At 38.9% G+C, this 17,500-nt stretch overlaps 1 protein-coding gene across 2 annotated transcripts in view; it reads right to left on the bottom strand.

Annotated features, from left to right (window-relative positions):
- Window positions 1-267: 267 nt before the first annotated feature.
- LOC133650881 (bromodomain-containing protein 8-like) overlaps window positions 268-17,500 on the bottom strand; it is a 17,624-nt gene continuing 391 nt past the window's right edge. The window contains exons 1-21 of one of the 2 annotated variants that reach the window (XM_062048617.1): window positions 17,494-17,500; window positions 17,374-17,424; window positions 16,967-17,063; window positions 10,002-10,071; window positions 9,857-9,906; window positions 9,641-9,763; window positions 9,006-9,086; window positions 8,863-8,927; window positions 8,644-8,786; window positions 7,000-7,182; window positions 6,404-6,494; window positions 6,146-6,280; window positions 5,892-6,052; window positions 3,736-4,174; window positions 3,457-3,500; window positions 3,102-3,391; window positions 2,903-2,995; window positions 2,343-2,411; window positions 1,861-2,143; window positions 1,619-1,663; window positions 268-976 (exon numbers count right to left, since the gene is read on the bottom strand). The exon at window positions 17,494-17,500 is cut by the window's right edge and continues 391 nt beyond it. In XM_062048617.1, coding sequence (XP_061904601.1) covers window positions 917-976; window positions 1,619-1,663; window positions 1,861-2,143; window positions 2,343-2,411; window positions 2,903-2,995; window positions 3,102-3,391; window positions 3,457-3,500; window positions 3,736-4,174; window positions 5,892-6,052; window positions 6,146-6,280; window positions 6,404-6,494; window positions 7,000-7,182; window positions 8,644-8,786; window positions 8,863-8,927; window positions 9,006-9,086; window positions 9,641-9,763; window positions 9,857-9,906; window positions 10,002-10,071; window positions 16,967-17,063; window positions 17,374-17,392 — 2,541 coding nt within the window. In that variant the 5' untranslated portion in view covers window positions 17,393-17,424; window positions 17,494-17,500 and the 3' untranslated portion in view covers window positions 268-916. The remainder of the gene's footprint in view (window positions 977-1,618; window positions 1,664-1,860; window positions 2,144-2,342; window positions 2,412-2,902; window positions 2,996-3,101; window positions 3,392-3,456; window positions 3,501-3,735; window positions 4,175-5,891; window positions 6,053-6,145; window positions 6,281-6,403; window positions 6,495-6,999; window positions 7,183-8,643; window positions 8,787-8,862; window positions 8,928-9,005; window positions 9,087-9,640; window positions 9,764-9,856; window positions 9,907-10,001; window positions 10,072-16,966; window positions 17,064-17,373; window positions 17,425-17,493) is intronic. The other variant, XM_062048616.1, reaches the window with a different exon arrangement.

Here is a 17,500-nt window from a genome sequence, read left to right as displayed (position 1 = left end):
CACCCGAATAAGTTTTTCAACTTGTTTAAGTCGGGGTCCACTAATAATGTTAGGTATAATTATTGAATACAATCAAATTCCAGTGTAAAATGACTAATTCAGGATTAATATTTGACTGGGACCCGGGCCCCAAGGTAAAAAAGGTTAAGAACCCCTGGTCTAAAGGAAAGAGTGCAGTACTGGATATTGCTTTTGTCTAAAATAAACATACTCAGTTGCAATAGTTTAACTCTATAGCACCTAATGACAATCAAAAAAGAATACAAGCAAATACATTTATTGTTTAAAAGTATGGATTCCAATATTGTCACAGCCACAAAACACAGTTAACAGAGAAAATATCCACAATACGCTTCCACTAAAACATAGTTAGGTAGGCTCAAAACAACCACAAAATATACATTATTCAAAATTATTTCAAGATTGTTAAAATTAGGAAACAAAAATATTTGTTCTACCATTCTTTGCAACATTTTTATAGTGCAGACTACCAAAAAGTTACGCAAATCACTCTTTGGCGCCTGTTGTCACACACATCATTGTCATTACACTCTAGTGCATTTTTCACAGCCCACCACTAATGTGGACCTGCCTGGTTTAATTGATTTTGAGGCTTGGAGAAACATTTTTAAGTTCATTTCTAGAACCTGATGTACTGGCCTGTGAGAAGGCTCAGAGTGATGTGCAGCAATTGCAAGCTTTTGACCAACTCATTCGGAATCCCCTTTTGTAATCTGGGATTACATGTAATCCATTTCTGCAAGATAGGAGCTTCCCCACATCAGTCTGCTGCTGCTCGGAAAATGAAGAGCACATTGAGGATTACGCCACACATATGACGCGGAGGGGGAATCTTTTCAGTTTGTTTCTTGGAAGTATTACAGTACCACTTTTACCACTGTTCAGAGGTTTTTGTTCACTTCTTCATTTTAAGGTCAGCTTCAATGGCACACCGGCGCCCTCTGGTGCCTCCATCCTACACAAACGGAGAAAAGACAGCAAATTTAAGTCTGTTTTAAGTGTTACTGTCAAACGATTAAAATGTTTAATAAGATTAATCACGGGTTGCAGTGGATAAATTAATCAGAACAAATGTTTAATTGTGTTTAATTTTGCATGAGCAAAGAGATTTGCACTTCACATGGTGGATTAATCACTTTTAACATGTCCATGTTGACAAAAATGTCTGTTTTTTGTTACTCTTTACTCACTGGCTGTGTGTATAATACTTTGTCGACTGTTTTTGTATATCATTTCCCATGACAAGGCCAAAGTGCAGTTTATGGTCCTCCATCAGCCTGTCACTACCAGATCAACTGCACATGCAAACTGCCCACGATGCATTGACAGAGACGTTTCGGGGAATTCAATTCACTCTGCACTCTAGATTGGTTAATTGCGTTAAAATGTTAAATCTGAATAAAAATTATGATGGATTAATGCGTATTAAATTTGACAACCCCAAATTTCAGGATGTCTCACACCAGCCAATCACATATAACTGCACGACCATGTAATTGTTAAACATTGCTTTTTACTGAGGAGGTGTCCCAAAGAGTGATTTTATTTAGTTTTTTTAATGCGTGTATTTTTGTGTGTTTTGAAGGTGGGTACTTACAAAGAGTGATAGCAGAAAAGCAGGAGAGGACATGGAGAATGTGTCCTGTAAGAAGCAAACATACATCAGCTCTGGGAGTTGAAGATAATGCAAAGTTCATCTAAGCGTTATCTATGTTGCTATGAGTTTATGAGATTTTGAAGTGTTGATTGAAAACACAAAAACGAAATATTAGGACAAAGCCTGCAATTTGAAGAACAACATCACATTCTAATCTTATGTCAAAAATTCCAGCATACTACCTTGTCAGTGGAGTCCTGCCTCCGCAGACCCTCACGGCCCCTCAGGTTCTTGGCACTTATTCCGGACTCTGAGGTCTCCATGATGAGCTGGGTGGCCAGAAACTGCTGGATCTGCTCCAGGACGTCTCGCTGCATCTCCACGGCCATGTGGTACACGTCGTGATCCAGGCTGTTGTACATGACGGCGTTCTGAAACATCAGCATGATGTCCCGCTGGAACTCAGCCGTGGTTCGCATGGAACCGCTCTCGATGTTCTTCTTGATGGTGGCCAGGTCCATGGGCCTGTACAACCAGAACACTTCACCAACACTAAGCAGTACTAGACAGGTCAGTGTGCGTTGTTTTTCTATTTATTAGTGCAATTACTGTCGCTAACAGTGTGAACACAACAGAAACAAAATCCAGATAAGGATTTACGGTTCCTAACCATAAACCTAAACTGGGCCTCTTGAATGTAGTAATAATAGTTGCACTTACTTACCTGTGCACAATGCTATGATATCCTGGTGCAATTTCTTCTGTCACTGGTTGAAGGAAGACATTTGCATATCTACATGTGATAGAAATATAAAGAAATGTGAGGCATGGAACAATCACTTGACTTAAGTAAGCTGTTGGCCTTAAAAAAATGACTTAATGGAAAAAAGTTGAGTCTTCTTAAGATGTCTCTCAATCTGTTAAAGGATTCTGGTCAGTCATATTTAAAAAAAATAATTTATTATAGGAATGAATGAAACTAGTTTGTATCATTTAGACACAAGAGATTAGTATTTATTGATGAAGTGGTAAAGTGGAATCACACCACTACAATGCCCTAAAGCATATAATTTAGTAACATTCTTGTCACACAAGTGTAAAAAGAAGTTAACCCTTGCCGAACATTAAAATCTACAACCTCCAGCGAAACGAATGATGACTTACTGTTCTTTTATTAACCTCAACAATGAGGCTGGTCACAAAAAAAAGACATACACGCACAGTTCAAAGTGAGGTCATGCATGACAGCCTACTCTGATTTTGGTAATGCTTCAATATTCTGACCTGTGATTGGCTGCTGCCCGCCAAACCAACATGATGGCCTTCTTCCAGATTTTGTGAGCCTGCAGAGCCTCCAGGTCCTCACTGCACATGGAGCTACAAACACAAAACAGTTATGGTCATGAAACAGAACCACCGTTTTGCAAGTGTGTGCATGTGTGTGTGTGTGTGTGTGTGTGTGTGTGTGTGTGTGCTCGCTCACAACAGTGATGAGGCAGGGCTGCTAGGGATGGAGTCGGCCATGGCGTGGAGCTGCAGCGATGATGAAGCAGTGTGGAGGCTGCATGCGTCCTCACTCTCGCTGGCTGCACGCTCCATCTCCATCTCGCCATCAGCCTCTGACGAGAACTCCTCCACCTCGTCTCCATCATCTTCTTCCTCATCGTCGTCGTCGTCCTCATCATCTTCTGGCCCATTGACCTCATTATCCACATTAGTCCCTGAGGCTTTTTCTGTGCTGGCGACACTTATTTTACTCTCCTCCTCCATCTCCTGCAAAGATGGGTGGGTATCAAACATGGCTTCCAGCACAACAGTACAGTGGATGTGTTATTTACCGTCTCATGGCTTTCTGTCACTGGGCAGTCTTTTACTGCTGATTCTGCAAATAAATGTACTCTTTAACATACATACACCTGCACTTTTAAATGAAATCCAATACAAGCGCTTATCAAAAACAATATCCTCAGTTTGGAGATGTATTAAGTTAAAATCTTCATTATTGTTTGTTGAAGGGCGCAGCATCATATTAACACTTCCGAATGTTTATGTTGACTGTCAAAATATAAGAAACTGCCCTCAGTTTGATGCAGTGTAGTTGAACACCCTCAGTGTACCTTCACAGGGGTTATCAGGTCTTTGCTGAGCCCACTTCTCTTCCAAAGAAATGTAGCTTTTATGGTGCACCGTCTCTCCTGCGTCTCTCATAGCCTCGGGCTTTGCAGGTGCTCCGCTCTGGCAGCGCGCCAAGTCCCTGGAATTGCATGAGGTCAAGGAGGTGGGCAGAATGCTGCTAAGTCCTGCCGGGGTTGCGGCTTCGCAGTTATCCTGCCTGCTGCATGCAGAAGCTGAAGTTTGGCTTTCAACATCCAAGTCTTCTGTCTTCCCTGTCAGACTAGAGAGAAATGAGGACGGCGGGACACTCGTGGACCCTGAGCGGTGAGCCTCTAGAGTGTGGAAGGACTCGGCCTGCCAGGCGCCGGGAAGTGTGTGGCCGTTCTCTTCGCACAGGAAGAGAGCAGCCTCTACTGCGGCTGCATCTAAAGCATCTGCAGCCTGTAGAAGAAGGTATACTTTTATAACCACTAATTACCTCAACGCTTTAAAAATATACTCTGTACTAGAGATGCGATATTGCCATTAGGGCTACAGATTTCCCACTTTTTAGTAATTAAGTAATCTGTCGAGTAGTTTGTTCGATTAATCGAGTAATTGAATAACACACATTTTCTATCCTCAATGAGACTTTTAGGAAGAATAGTTGAAGTAAACAAGGGTTTTTCTAATTAACTTTATTTTGTCTTATTATTAAAGCACATAAATTGAACTTTTCCAACAGGACCAACACTATACGACATCAAAACAAGTTTAAAAGTTTTTTTTAAAGATGAACATGAACCATGTAATAGATAATAAATAACCAAACTAAACAAAAATACTCTGATAAAGTACAGTATGATAAAGTGATTGACAATATATTCAACAATTTACATTTACACATTAATAAAAGGTATTAATTGGAGGAGGGGTGTTTGGATTTTTGGACAAACAACTTGTTAGTATTAACATTCAAACTGTAGATGCTAACATGTCCTGACGTGTTTGAATAAAAAATTTGTTGTACAAGTGAAACATATAAGATGGCTTTACCTTCCAACATAGACTTCTACCTTGTTGCTGCTTGTTTGCTGCTCTTAAATATGCAGAATGATTTCTAGTAATGTATCATTGATGTAGTGCTATTGTGGAATGCCAGCTGTTTGACAATGCAAATTATCGCACAACCTTTCATCTTCTCTGAGCTCTTTGCTATTTTTCCACTTAGCCTTTTTAGCCATCTTTTTTTTTTTTTTTTAATCGCACTCCACTCCTCCTGCCCCTCTTACCACACACACACACAGGCCACATCACCAGCAGCGCAAACTAGATCACCAATAAGCGCACTGCTCTTGTGTGCACTGGAGCAATATAATGTCTGCTTATTTTACTCATTAAAGAAATTATCGAAACAACAAAATACAAATCGATGCTTTTTTCAAATCAAATTAATCGGTTTAATCAATGAATTGTTGCAGCCCTAATTGGAATAAATATCCGATATATCGGTATTATCAGGTTTCATATATCGCCTGGATTTTGGCACGCGACTGATAACCTCACAGAGCAACAAGCTTGCTAGCTAGTATGTCCGCGATCTGGATGTATATTTGAGTTTCGCCTGCGAATTGTAAATATGCAATGTCTAAATCGCTGGTTGTGCAAGGGGGGAGTGAGGCCTCTTTAATACTGAAGTTCTAATCTAATATCAAGGGAAGGATCAGTTTGAGTCATACATGGCATTTCTGCAGCAAAATAATGAGAAATGGCTGGCGGTCTGGTGGTTTTAGTCCGGTGATTCATATTTTGCATTGGTTTTGGGTTTTTTACAGATACCACAAACAAATTATTTTTTTCCCTTTTTTTAAAGTGGGTTCTTATTTGTGAATTTGTTCAGAAGACTAACTTGTCTTACTTGTTGAGAGATCGTTATTTTTAATGACTATTTTGTTGAGACAAAATGTTGAAAATAAATAAGGCTTCTTATTTATACCCTACAATATTTGTCTTATTTTTCACAAACTGGGATAGCATGATGTGTTCATTCAATACACTAGATGCGCCCTGACTTGCTGCATGTATCGAAATGAAGGGTTGGACAGTATCGGTATATTGGTATAAGAAAAGACAATATCGGGCATCTCCAGTGTATGCACGGCTTGTCATTTTTTAGCACCTTGTCCTCAATGATGGCGATGATGTCCCCCACTGTCTTCAGGTCTAGTTCATCTCCCATGTAAGAAACTGTCACATCCTCCTCGCTCAGCTCTGATATTTTAACACCTGGAGCCGGATGCTGGCGCACAAGGGACGCTGAGGGCACCATCACATCCACATCTGCACGTGATTGACACCGTCAATATTCTATCATTGAAAAACACCTGTTTTGGAGGAACAGATGGTCTGAAGTGTCAAAGTAAAGGGTGAAACCTGAGCATGCTGAGGCAACAGTCTTCACAGGGGCCGTAGTGGTGCCACAGGTAGAATCAGTGCTGACCATGAAGCCTAACTGGGCAGAGAATTGGTTGGGACCCGTCTCCAGGAGACGAGACAACATGGGAGCACCTGGTATGAAGGTAACAACATTCTCATCGCAATAATGGAAGGGAACTTGTGTTGGATTATATACACAAGAGTCATAATCAATATGAATGCAGTTTTTTAAGTATCCGGTGAGTGCATTTGTACCTGATGCAGGAGAGAAGGGTTGACAGGGCAGAGCGAGCGGCAAGTCATGTGCTGCTGTCATATTACCAGTAGACATGTCACGCTCTCCAGTCTGTCAACACATTTGTCTTTACAAATGATGACATAAATATGCAGCAGTAGCTCTGTTTTTGTTAATCATTCCTTCCAAAAAGTCAGACGAAGACTGAATCGTACAAAAACCAGAGCAATTTTTGAAATTAAAATCATGTAAAACAAACTAATTTGCTCTAGACACCCAAAAATATTAACACAAAACACATTTCATGAAGAATAAAATATGTTTGACATGCAGAAAAAATGCAATACCTAAATGATGAATAAAATGGATAAATGAACATTTTACATCACTTTTATCTTTATTGATTACTCTTGTTGGCGATGAGCGGAAGAGTCAGGCAGAGGAGAGTCACGTGGATTTTGAATTCAATAGTGTTTTTCATCTTCTTTATCAAAGTGTGGCCGCATGATTCCGCAGAATGATACGCGGGCCAACGGACTAGTTTGTAGAAAATGGAATTGTACGAAAACCAAGGTACCACTGTAATGTATTTGAACATTTTCCTCCCTCAGCTTACCAGCCTGGATGTTGTTGCCAAGATGTTGCCTTTCTTCAGTAGTTCAGAGAGCAGTGGCGAAGGAGGCGGAGTGCCTCGCTGGGCCAAGAGCTTCCTTTGAGTGGGGTCATCCACAAAGGAGGGGTTCTCGTTACAGGAGCCAGAAGAGTCTGCAAATGACAACAACCTGGAAGATCCTGAAGCCTAAAGACAAAAAAGACAGAAAAAAATGAGTGTCTGGTAGGACAAAGGGATGCACACCAAAAAAGTACAGGCCAAATTCTGTGTTTACCACCGGGTACTGAATCACGTAAACTCAAACGGTGCCATATTTTGAAAGTAGATGTTACAATTTTCTATGCCTTATAGGGACCACTCAAAAGTAAGGCACCACTTTTCAAAATGCGCTAGCTCGATGCTAATATACTTAGCAATTTTACATGCAGATTTCATCGCCTCCAAATATGGTAATCAAAACTACAACTACTGTAAGATGCACATTATAATCAAACAGCTGGTGTGTAATAAGTACAATACTTGCAGTATGAACACTTTGTAGGGTTTAACAAAAGACAAAACTGGCACATTCAACTTAATACCAATAGACTACTTCCTGACAATGGCAACACACCTAGAACAATATGAAATGAATGCATACTTGCAAATGAGACTCAGAAGTGTAAGAAAGCAAGATATAACAACTAGACAGCAGTTATCCTTACCAGCTCACTGTTAAATACATTATTTTTGTATTATTATTAAACAAGTGAACATTCATTACCACATGATCAAAAACAAAATTACTAAAAATTGGCACCGTTGAGTACCGGTATCATATACTACATACCGGGAATTGGTACCAGATTGGTTCAAATTTGAAAGGTACCTATTCCCAGGTAGGACTAAGTCATACAATAACTGTGATGCTTTAAATTAAGGGTCACCTGTTGATCGCAATTTGCCTGTACATTTTTGGGACTTTACGAGTAAATCCCAAAAATATTAAGAACAATAAACACAGACCTGTCAACAGGCACACACTTTGACCCTTAAATACGCTCGTATGCATCGCATATCTACAGTTTAGCATTTTGTTGCATTTTGGTGGTTTCAGTATCGAGTTCAGCCTTGCCCTGCAAATGTGTGTTACGTGATGTGCATCTCCCCAAAAAAATCATTGCGCTAAGGTGGAGAGTTGTAACACATCAATTAGTTCCAGCCGCGTTAACACTCTCTATCCTTTGATTGAGACAGGAAAATAACAAGCTAAACTCAACTCTGACAAAGAGCTATAAAAGCAAACGTGTCCAAAGAGTGGCTTGTTTTTTGACAAGCCTGCAGAACATAGTAGAAATACATTTACCGGTAAATAAAAAAACAGAAGCATAATTAGAAAAATCTGAAATGTTGATATTAATAACTAATAACACAAAGTGTTGCCTTCAAATATGAATAACTGTTTTTTTAACAGCCCTTTGAGACACTTGTGATTTAGGGCTATATAAATAAACATTGATTGATTGATTGATTGATTGATAAACCTTTCTACCGAATGAAAAAATAGAAAAATGTTGCCTTGGTTCATGACAGAAACCAGGGATCTTGGTTGGTGAAGGTTGGTGAGCACTGCTTTAAGGGATGTCACACGTTATCTCAAGCACTTACATCTTTTGTGCAGGGAAAATCCGCAGTCAAACACGGTAGAGGATCACCGGATGAAAACTCCACGCTAGGTGAGTTACAACCAGACGGTGAATGCATGATAGCCCCCGCCACACGCCGAGGTATGTTCTTTGCTACCTGTCTGGCTGAAAGAGACATCACTTTCTTAGGTATTGTGAATAGATATTGTAGATACTAGACAGTTTGAAGTAAAGCTGATACCCTGATAGGCAGCATCTGTGCTTTTCCTTTTTAACTCTGCTTCTTCTTCTTCCTGCTTCTGTTTCCTGAAACGCAAAATATACTTTTGTACCTAATGGTGTGGCATGTGTCATTAACAAACGTCTTGTACGAAGCTTTATTACCGCTGAATTTCCTTCCATAATTCTTCCAGTTTGGAGTCCAGATGACCAGCTTGAATGAGTTCAGACTCCCTTTTCAGCGTCCTGCAGGTTGGAAACACATTACAAACGCAGTAAAATGCTTCAAAGTGTTTATATTGTTTGTATGTATATATATATATATATATATATATATATATATATATATATATATATATATAGTAACAGTATACCCATTTTCATATACCTTATATACTGTATACAGTATAGCCCTTGCTCATATGCCTTATACTGTATATACTTATGTTTATATGCCTTATATATACACAGTATATCCATGCTCATACCTTATAATACACAGTATAGCCATGTTCAAATACCTTATGTATACACATTACACCCATTCTCATATACTATGTAAATACAATATACCCATCCTCATATACACAGGATATCCATGCTCATATGCCTTGTATACACAGGATATCCATACTCTATATATATATATATATATATATATATATATATATATATATATATATATATATATATATATATATATATATATATATATATAACCCATTCTCATACACCTTATACATACATAGTATATCCATGCTCATATACCTTATTTCTACAGTATTTCCATGACCATATACCTGTGTTCCTCTTGGGTTTGCTTGATCAACTTCTTTAATTCATCAATCCTCTGAGCTGTCAGCCTGCGAACTATCACGTCCCCCACTGTCTCAACCACCTCCCCTCTCTCGCCTCGCTTCCTCCTGCAAATGACACGGAAGCCTTGTTGTGTAGGAAAATAGTTTCGATGTGGGCATCAAACAGTTTAAGCCTTTGCTTGTTTTAACTTCACTCACTTTGGGGCGTCAGTGTTTTCCAGTAGCTCAGAGTATTTTGAGGCACAGTGCTGGGAACAAGAGAGTGGAGTCAATTATAAAGTACAAAAATGGTGCAAAATATGATACATTAGTTTTTTGTAATGGACAATATTTTAGTTCTTGCCTTTTGCGAGAACCAGTCAGGTGGTCGCCCGGGTTCTGCAAATGGTTTGATGGCTCGGCTGACAGAGACCCTGCAAAGTTAAAACGTGTTGATATTGAAATTGAAATTCCAATGACATTTTGACTTATTATGAAACCTCAAAATGTGTTGTATTGAAAGACGATATTGCTGCCGATCTCTTTGACATTCACTCGTTAAAATGACTTAATTACACAAAAATTGTAATAGACTTAATTCTTGTCAGATTAAAGTTTTTTTTTTACAGTAATTACAAATATATTGTTTTTTTCTCATATTACTTATTAGTATTATTAGTATTAGTATGTTAAAAAACAGCAATTTTAAGATTTTTTTTTCTCATGCCAATGCAACTGTTTTTTCTTGAAAGGTTATTTCCATAACTTAACAGCTCCACTCGTTTTAATACAAACCCCGTTTCCATATGAGTTGGGAAATTGTGTTAGATGTAAATATAAACGGAATACAATGATTTGCAAATCATTCACAACCCATATTCAGTTGAATATGCTACAAAGACTACATATTTGATGTTCAAACTGATAAACATTTTTTTTTTTTGCAAATAATCATTAACTTTAGAATTTGATAGCCAGCAACACGTGACAAAGAAGGTGAGAAAGGTGGCAATAAATACTGATAAAGTTGAGGAATGCTCATCAAACACTTATTTGGAACATCCCACAGGTGAACAGGCAAATTGAGAACAGGTGGGTGCCATGATTGGGTATAAAAGTAGATTCCATGAAATGCTCAGTCATTCACAAACAAGGATGGGGCGAGGGTCACCACTTTGTCAACAAATGTGTGAGCAAATTGTTGAACAGTTTAAGAAAAACCTTTCTCAACCAGCTATTGCAAGGAATTTAAGGATTTCACCATCTACGGTCCGTAATATCATCAAAGGGTTCAGAGAATCTGGAGAAATCACTGCACGTAAGCAGCTAAGCCTGTGACCTTCGATCCCTCAGGCTGTACTGCATCAACAAGCGACATCAGTGTGTAAAGGATATCACCACATGGGCTCAGGAACACTTCAGAAACCCACTGTCAGTAACTACAGTTGGTCGCTACATCTGTAAGTGCAAGTTAAAACTCTCCTATGCAAGGCGAAAACCGTTTATCAACAACACCCAGAAACGCTGTCGGCTTCGCTGGGCCTGAGCTCATCTAAGATGGACTGATACAAAGTGGAAAAGTGTTCTGTGGTCTGACGAGTCCACATTTCAAATTGTTTTTAGAAACTGTTGACGTCGTGTCCTCCGGACCAAAGAGGAAAAGAACCACCCGGATTGTTATAGACGCAAAGTTAAAAAGCCAGCATCTGTGATGGTATGGGGGTGTATTTGTGCCAAAGACATGGGTAACTTACACATCTGTGAAGGCGCCATTAATGCTGAAAGGTACATACAGGTTTTGGAGCAACATATGTTGCTGCCGAGATACCTGTTGTGATGGGGGCGTGGTAATGGCCGTGGTCACCATAATTGTGTTTTAACTCCTGTGCAGAACTTTGTGAACCGTTTGTTTTATAAAATGTGCTATATAAATAAAGTCAAATGGATTGGATAAAAACAATTTTAAAAAATGTATACATACATTTAAAAACAAATAAATGATAAATGGGTTATACTTGTATAGCGCTTTTCTACCTTCAAGGTACTCAAAGCACTTTGACAGTATTTCCACATTCACCCATTCACACACACATTCACACACTGATGGCGGGAGGTGCCATGCAAGGCGAAACCAGCACCCATCAGGAGCAAGGGTGAAGTGTCTTGCCCATGGACACAACGGTAGAAGGTGGGGATTGAACCCCAGTAACCAGCAACCCTCCGATTGCTAGCACGGCCACTCTACCAACTTCGCCACGCCGTCCCCATCTGTTATTATTAATTAGTATTAAGTTATATTTTTAAAATGTTGTGCCATATTTTCAATTGTTGTTGCTTATTGTACAGTGTACCGTATTTTTCGGACTATAAGTCGCAGTTTTTTTCATAGATTGGCCGGGAGTGCGACTTATACTCAGGAGCGACTTATGTGTGAAATTATTAACACATTACCGTAAAATATCAAATAATATTATTTAGCTCATTCACGTAAGAGACTAGAGGTATAAGATTTCATCGGATTTAGCGATTAGGAGTGACAGATTGTTTGGTAAACGTATAGCATGTTCTATATGTTATAGTTATTTGAATGACTCTTACCATAATATGTTACGTTAACATACCAGGCACGTTCTCAGTTGGTTATTTATGCGTCATATAACGTACACTTATTCAGCCTGTTGTTCACTATTCTTTATTTATTTTAAATTGCCTTTCAAATGTCTATTCTTGGATTGGGTTTTATCAAATAAATGTCCCCAAAAAATGCGAGTTATACTCCAGTGCGACTTATATATGTTTTTTTCCTTCTTTATTATGCATTTTCGGCCGGTGCGACTTATACTCCGGAGCGACTTATCCTCCGGAAAAAACGGTGCTTTCAGAAATTTTCAAGCGTCATTCTAGAGACTTAATGACTTTTTTAATTAAAAACTACTTGCAAAAAATATAATCTTCTTCTGGTGTTATTAGAAAATGTAGTTGTGTTTAGAGACTCTTAACTTCTGTCCTTCGATGTCCCTGACGAAAGAAGAGAGCTACAGCAAGCATGACGTCACTCTTGCCTCGCACTGCTCTAGTGGAACTTTGTCTTCTTGAAAGCCGCCATTGTCCTCTTAATATTTGCACATTTTGTAGATCGCTGTCCATGGGTATGTCTGGTTACGTCTACATCGCAGACATGCTGACAACGCTCTAGACAATGACGTGCGACTTGTTTAAATCCGATCCGCACTGCTTTCGATAATCACAATCTTTTTTCGGTGGTCAGGTTTTCAGTACATTTCAATAGTGCACAAATAATAGGCTATATATATATAAATTCATACTATAACGTCCAGCTAATGTTAATGTTTTATGTTCGTGTGGTTTGGATTTAATGTCAGTTTTTCCCGTGTTTGCAAACACATCGTCCGTGCCTGAAAGGTGATTGGCGGAGAATGAGGAAATGTTGTTGTGTGTCCTGCGGGGAAGTGCAGACTCACAGAGACGAAAGTGTGTACACAGGAGGTAAAACCTTTTGGAATTGTGCCATTTGTTATCCTAAGATTGGTAATAAAAGTTAAAAACAGTGTTGGACGATGTGTAATTTCTTCTGAGGGCTACAATAAATTATATCACTTTAATTTGTTTTCAAGTAAAAAAAACTTATTTTCAAGGTTTGGCGGTAATAAAAAGGCTGTGGCGGTCCGCTACATTCAATTACATCAAGGGGAAACCCTGTATATATATGTATGTTATGTTATGTACGGCATGGCTCCGTTGGTAGAGCGGCCGTGCCAGTAACTTGAGGGTACCTGGTTCAATCCCAGCTTCATATATATATATATATATATATATATATATATATATATATATATATATATATATATATATATATATATATATATATATATATATATATATGTATATATACATACATACACACACACACACAGACATATGTATATACACACACATACGTGTATGTATGTGTATATATATATATATATATATATATATATATATATATATATATATATACACACACACACACATCTATATATATTAGGGCTTTCAAACAATTAAAATATTTAATTGCGATAATCGCTTTGTGCACAGTTAACTCAAAATTATTTGCTATTAATCGCAGAAAGATGTAGTTTTTCATCATTAATAAGTGTACCCTAGACACATCATTTTTAAAGTTTTTAATACCATGACTGGACAATTAATTTGCTTTACTTAAATGTTTTTAAACATTATGCTTTTTGAAACAGCTCAACACGAAAAGGATATAAACACATTTTTAAAGAGAATTTTAAAAAATACTTGCAGCGCGGTGGTGTCTTGCCAGATTTTCTATTGTGTAGGTGTACGGAAGTTGTATTCCTGCTTTAGGAGCACTTGCATTTAGAGGAGAGGAGCTACACTTCCATGTTAAGATAGCGGTTTCACGCATTATTAACACAAAATGTGGATTGTTACGATCATGCTTTGATTGTCAAATGTTAGGTGATATTTTTTCTACATAATTAAATGTTTCTGATATTCTGTACTTTACATGTTGTACAAGTTAGTAGTAGTAGTAGTTTATTTTGGACAAGTTAAAAGCAAAGCAAAAGAAAAAATTCTGAAGAATTTAGATTTTTCGTTGTTTTGTTGGTTAAACCGAATGTGAAGCGTAGCGCTATTATTGTGAAGCCGCCAACCGGACGGGGTACGTGTGTGGTTTGTATGAGAAAAGACTTGACATGTTTTGGCGAAAATCTCCGATAAAAGTGACTTTAGATGTCCTCTCTACCGTCTTTGTTTCTGCTCAGCTTGTATTCCATCTTACTAAAGCAGTTTGAGTAACAATTGACATTTTATGTTTTCAATGCACTTAACTGTAATTCAAACACGGACGTGAAGCTTCTCCTGACTCCAAGCAGCAATGTGCGCTCAGCGTTCCCTCCAATGATGTCGTCTCACGGCGATTGAAGGTAAAATTGTCTTGTCCGGAGAACGACTTGCCATGGTTTTGAATCTGAGATTTCAATAAGGTCGACTCGTCCAGGGTGTACGCCGCCTTCCGCCCGTATGCAGCTGAGATAGGCTCCAGCACCCCCCAAAAGGGACAAGCAGTAGAAAATGAATGGATGGATGGATTTCAATAAGGTCCCCCTGTCTTTGTGCAGTTCTTCTAGCTATTTTTGTGCCTGTGGCTCAACAGTAACCGGACGCCACTACACTTTTCCCCAAACTACGGAAGGGGCCGAGGGTCCATCCATCCATCCATTTTCTAGCGCTTATTCCCTTCGGGGTCACGGGGGGCGCTGGAGCCTATCTCAGCTACAATCGGGCGGAAGGCAGGGTACACCTTGGACAAGTCGCCACCTCATCGCAGGGCCAGGGCCGAGGGTCAAAAACGTTAATCGCGCGTTAAAAAAATGATCGCCCTTATATACAGTATATATAGAGGTTTATTTGAAATAGGGACAGATACAAAAACATAGACATCTGAAACAGTTATCCAATGTATGCATCATAGAGTTTGTAGCCAAAGCTAATTTACAACACTTGTCCCCACCAACAACAACAACACAGATCCAACATCATTAAAATAGGAAAAGTGCAAACTAGATAAAAGCCAATAATAATAATAATAACACGGACAAAGTGCAGACTAGATAAAAAACAATTAGTAAAAATTTGTAAAAACTAAACATGGGAACACGATTGTTGCTCAACTAGCCATAATTTTGTTTGTTTTTTGAAAGTGACAAGTGCAGGTATACTTTTCAAAGTGTCCGGTAAAGAGTTCCATTGTTGTGGTCCTTTTATTGAAAAGGCAGTCTGGGCAAAAGATGTTCTACGGAATGGAACACAACAGTTGCCTTTTGACATTGCTCGGGTGGTAGATCTGGTACCACTTTGCAGTCTTGTAATTGCCTTGCAGAGCAATTGGGGAGCAGAGTTATCCAAGCATTTAAAAACCATTTTGACTGTGCGTAACAAAATAAAATTGGTAAAACTTAAAATATTGTATTTGGTTCAAATTTGGCAATGATGATATCGTATACTCTTCTTGTCTAGAACTTTCAAGGCGCGGTTATAAAGACACTCAATGGTCTTGATTGATGACTGGTGTGCCTGGGACCATGTAGTTAAGCCATAAGATATGTGTGAAAAAATCATTGAATTCATAAAAGTAAAAGCACAGCTGAGAGTTAAGCAGTGTCTTATAATCTTAAAACAGCCTAGGTTTGCCTTCAGGGTTTTACACATTTTCTTAATGTGACTTTTAAAATTCAGCTGATAGTCCATGATTATGCCGAAATATTTGACTTCAGGTACTTGTTCAATGAGCTCCTCATTAATTTTTATATTCAGTTTGTTTGAGGTAGCTTTTTTATGGAGAAGCAGACAGAGTTAGTCTTTTTAGTGTTTAGGGTTAAAAAGAAATGTATAGTTAACGCGTTATCGCGTTAACTTTGACAGGCCTAATATATATATCCATCCATTCATTTTCTACCGCTTGTCCCTTTTGGGGTCACGGGGTTTGCTGGAGCCTATCTCAACTGCATTCGGGCGGAAGGCGGGGTACACCCTGGACAAGTCGCCGCCTCATCACAGGGCCAACACAGATATATATATATATATATACTTTCTACATCCCAGCTTCTAGTGAGCTACATATTATGGAGAGTATGTGTCTTGTACCTGTGTGAAGTTGCCCCACCCCACCTTGTCAAAATCTCCCCAAACGTGTCTAAATAGTTTGTGCTATGTTTGTGCTGCAAACATTTTTTGGGCCGTTACGGTTTGTAAGTTATTCTAAAATACATTTTCTGACTCGTGACGTCATTCAGCCCCACCATTTGTCCAAATCACCCCAAACGTGTCCCATATCTTTGTGCTGTATTTTTTGCCACTAACTATTATCGTTTAAGTCATGAATGTTTTATGTTATTCAAATGTAATTAACATGTTATTAGTCATTAATAGTCCCCAACTATGTCAAAAACTTCCGAAACTGGTCCAATCCGGTTGTGCTGGTCTGTGCTGGGTACGTGCTTGTGTCTAACAATTATAGTTTTTAAATATTAATGAATGTTAATTATAGTTTTTAAGTTATTAACAAGTGTTAGTACTATAAAAACTGTAATTGTTGGATCAAAAATGTTTGCAGCACAAACGATTGGGACTGGTTTGGGGATGTTTTGACAAGGTGGAGGGGGGAGGGGGGCAACTTCACACAGCTGTAAGTAAATGCATGCATAACTTAAATCAAGAAGTGATAATAACTGACAACGTATAATGTTGAATGCAATCATGGCTGCAGGGTTTAAGTACAACAAGGAAAAATACCAGTTTTGGTCTCCGCTCTTCATGACAGATGTGGCCAAACACAGCTTCTCCCTGACGGACCATGGTTCTGTTGGTCCTATGACAAGCAGCTTGTGTTCTGCAAATGAGGGGACAAAACAAGAAGCTAATTATAGACATAAAAAGTGGTGCCATTCTTTAGGCCTTGTATTCCTAATCTTTCTTGCATGCTAACTCAACCTGCAATCTTTGCACTCATAGGAGTGCTGAGAGCTGTACACACACGCACATGCCCACACGCACACTCACGCACGGAGTCACAGGCATGTTTATAAAAAAAAAAAAAAAGAGGTGTCAGCCTTTCAGACTTGCAGGTTGTGCTGCGGTGCAAGTTGTCCGCTAGCAGCCAGCAAGTGACAACATCACGTCAGTGCGCCGACATTACTCACTCCCAACGCCGTTTGCCATCTTCCTGTCATCCCGACACTCCGCACATCCTGCTGGATGCAAAGCCACCGGTTAACATGAGCATTCATATAATCTTGACAGAACACATGCGTTGACTTTACCTTTTGT

The sequence above is a fragment of the Entelurus aequoreus genome, linkage group LG05, assembly GCF_033978785.1.
Source record: "Entelurus aequoreus isolate RoL-2023_Sb linkage group LG05, RoL_Eaeq_v1.1, whole genome shotgun sequence".
Taxonomy (NCBI): Eukaryota; Metazoa; Chordata; class Actinopteri; order Syngnathiformes; family Syngnathidae; genus Entelurus; species Entelurus aequoreus.
This window is presented reverse-complemented; position numbering and strand designations above follow the sequence as displayed.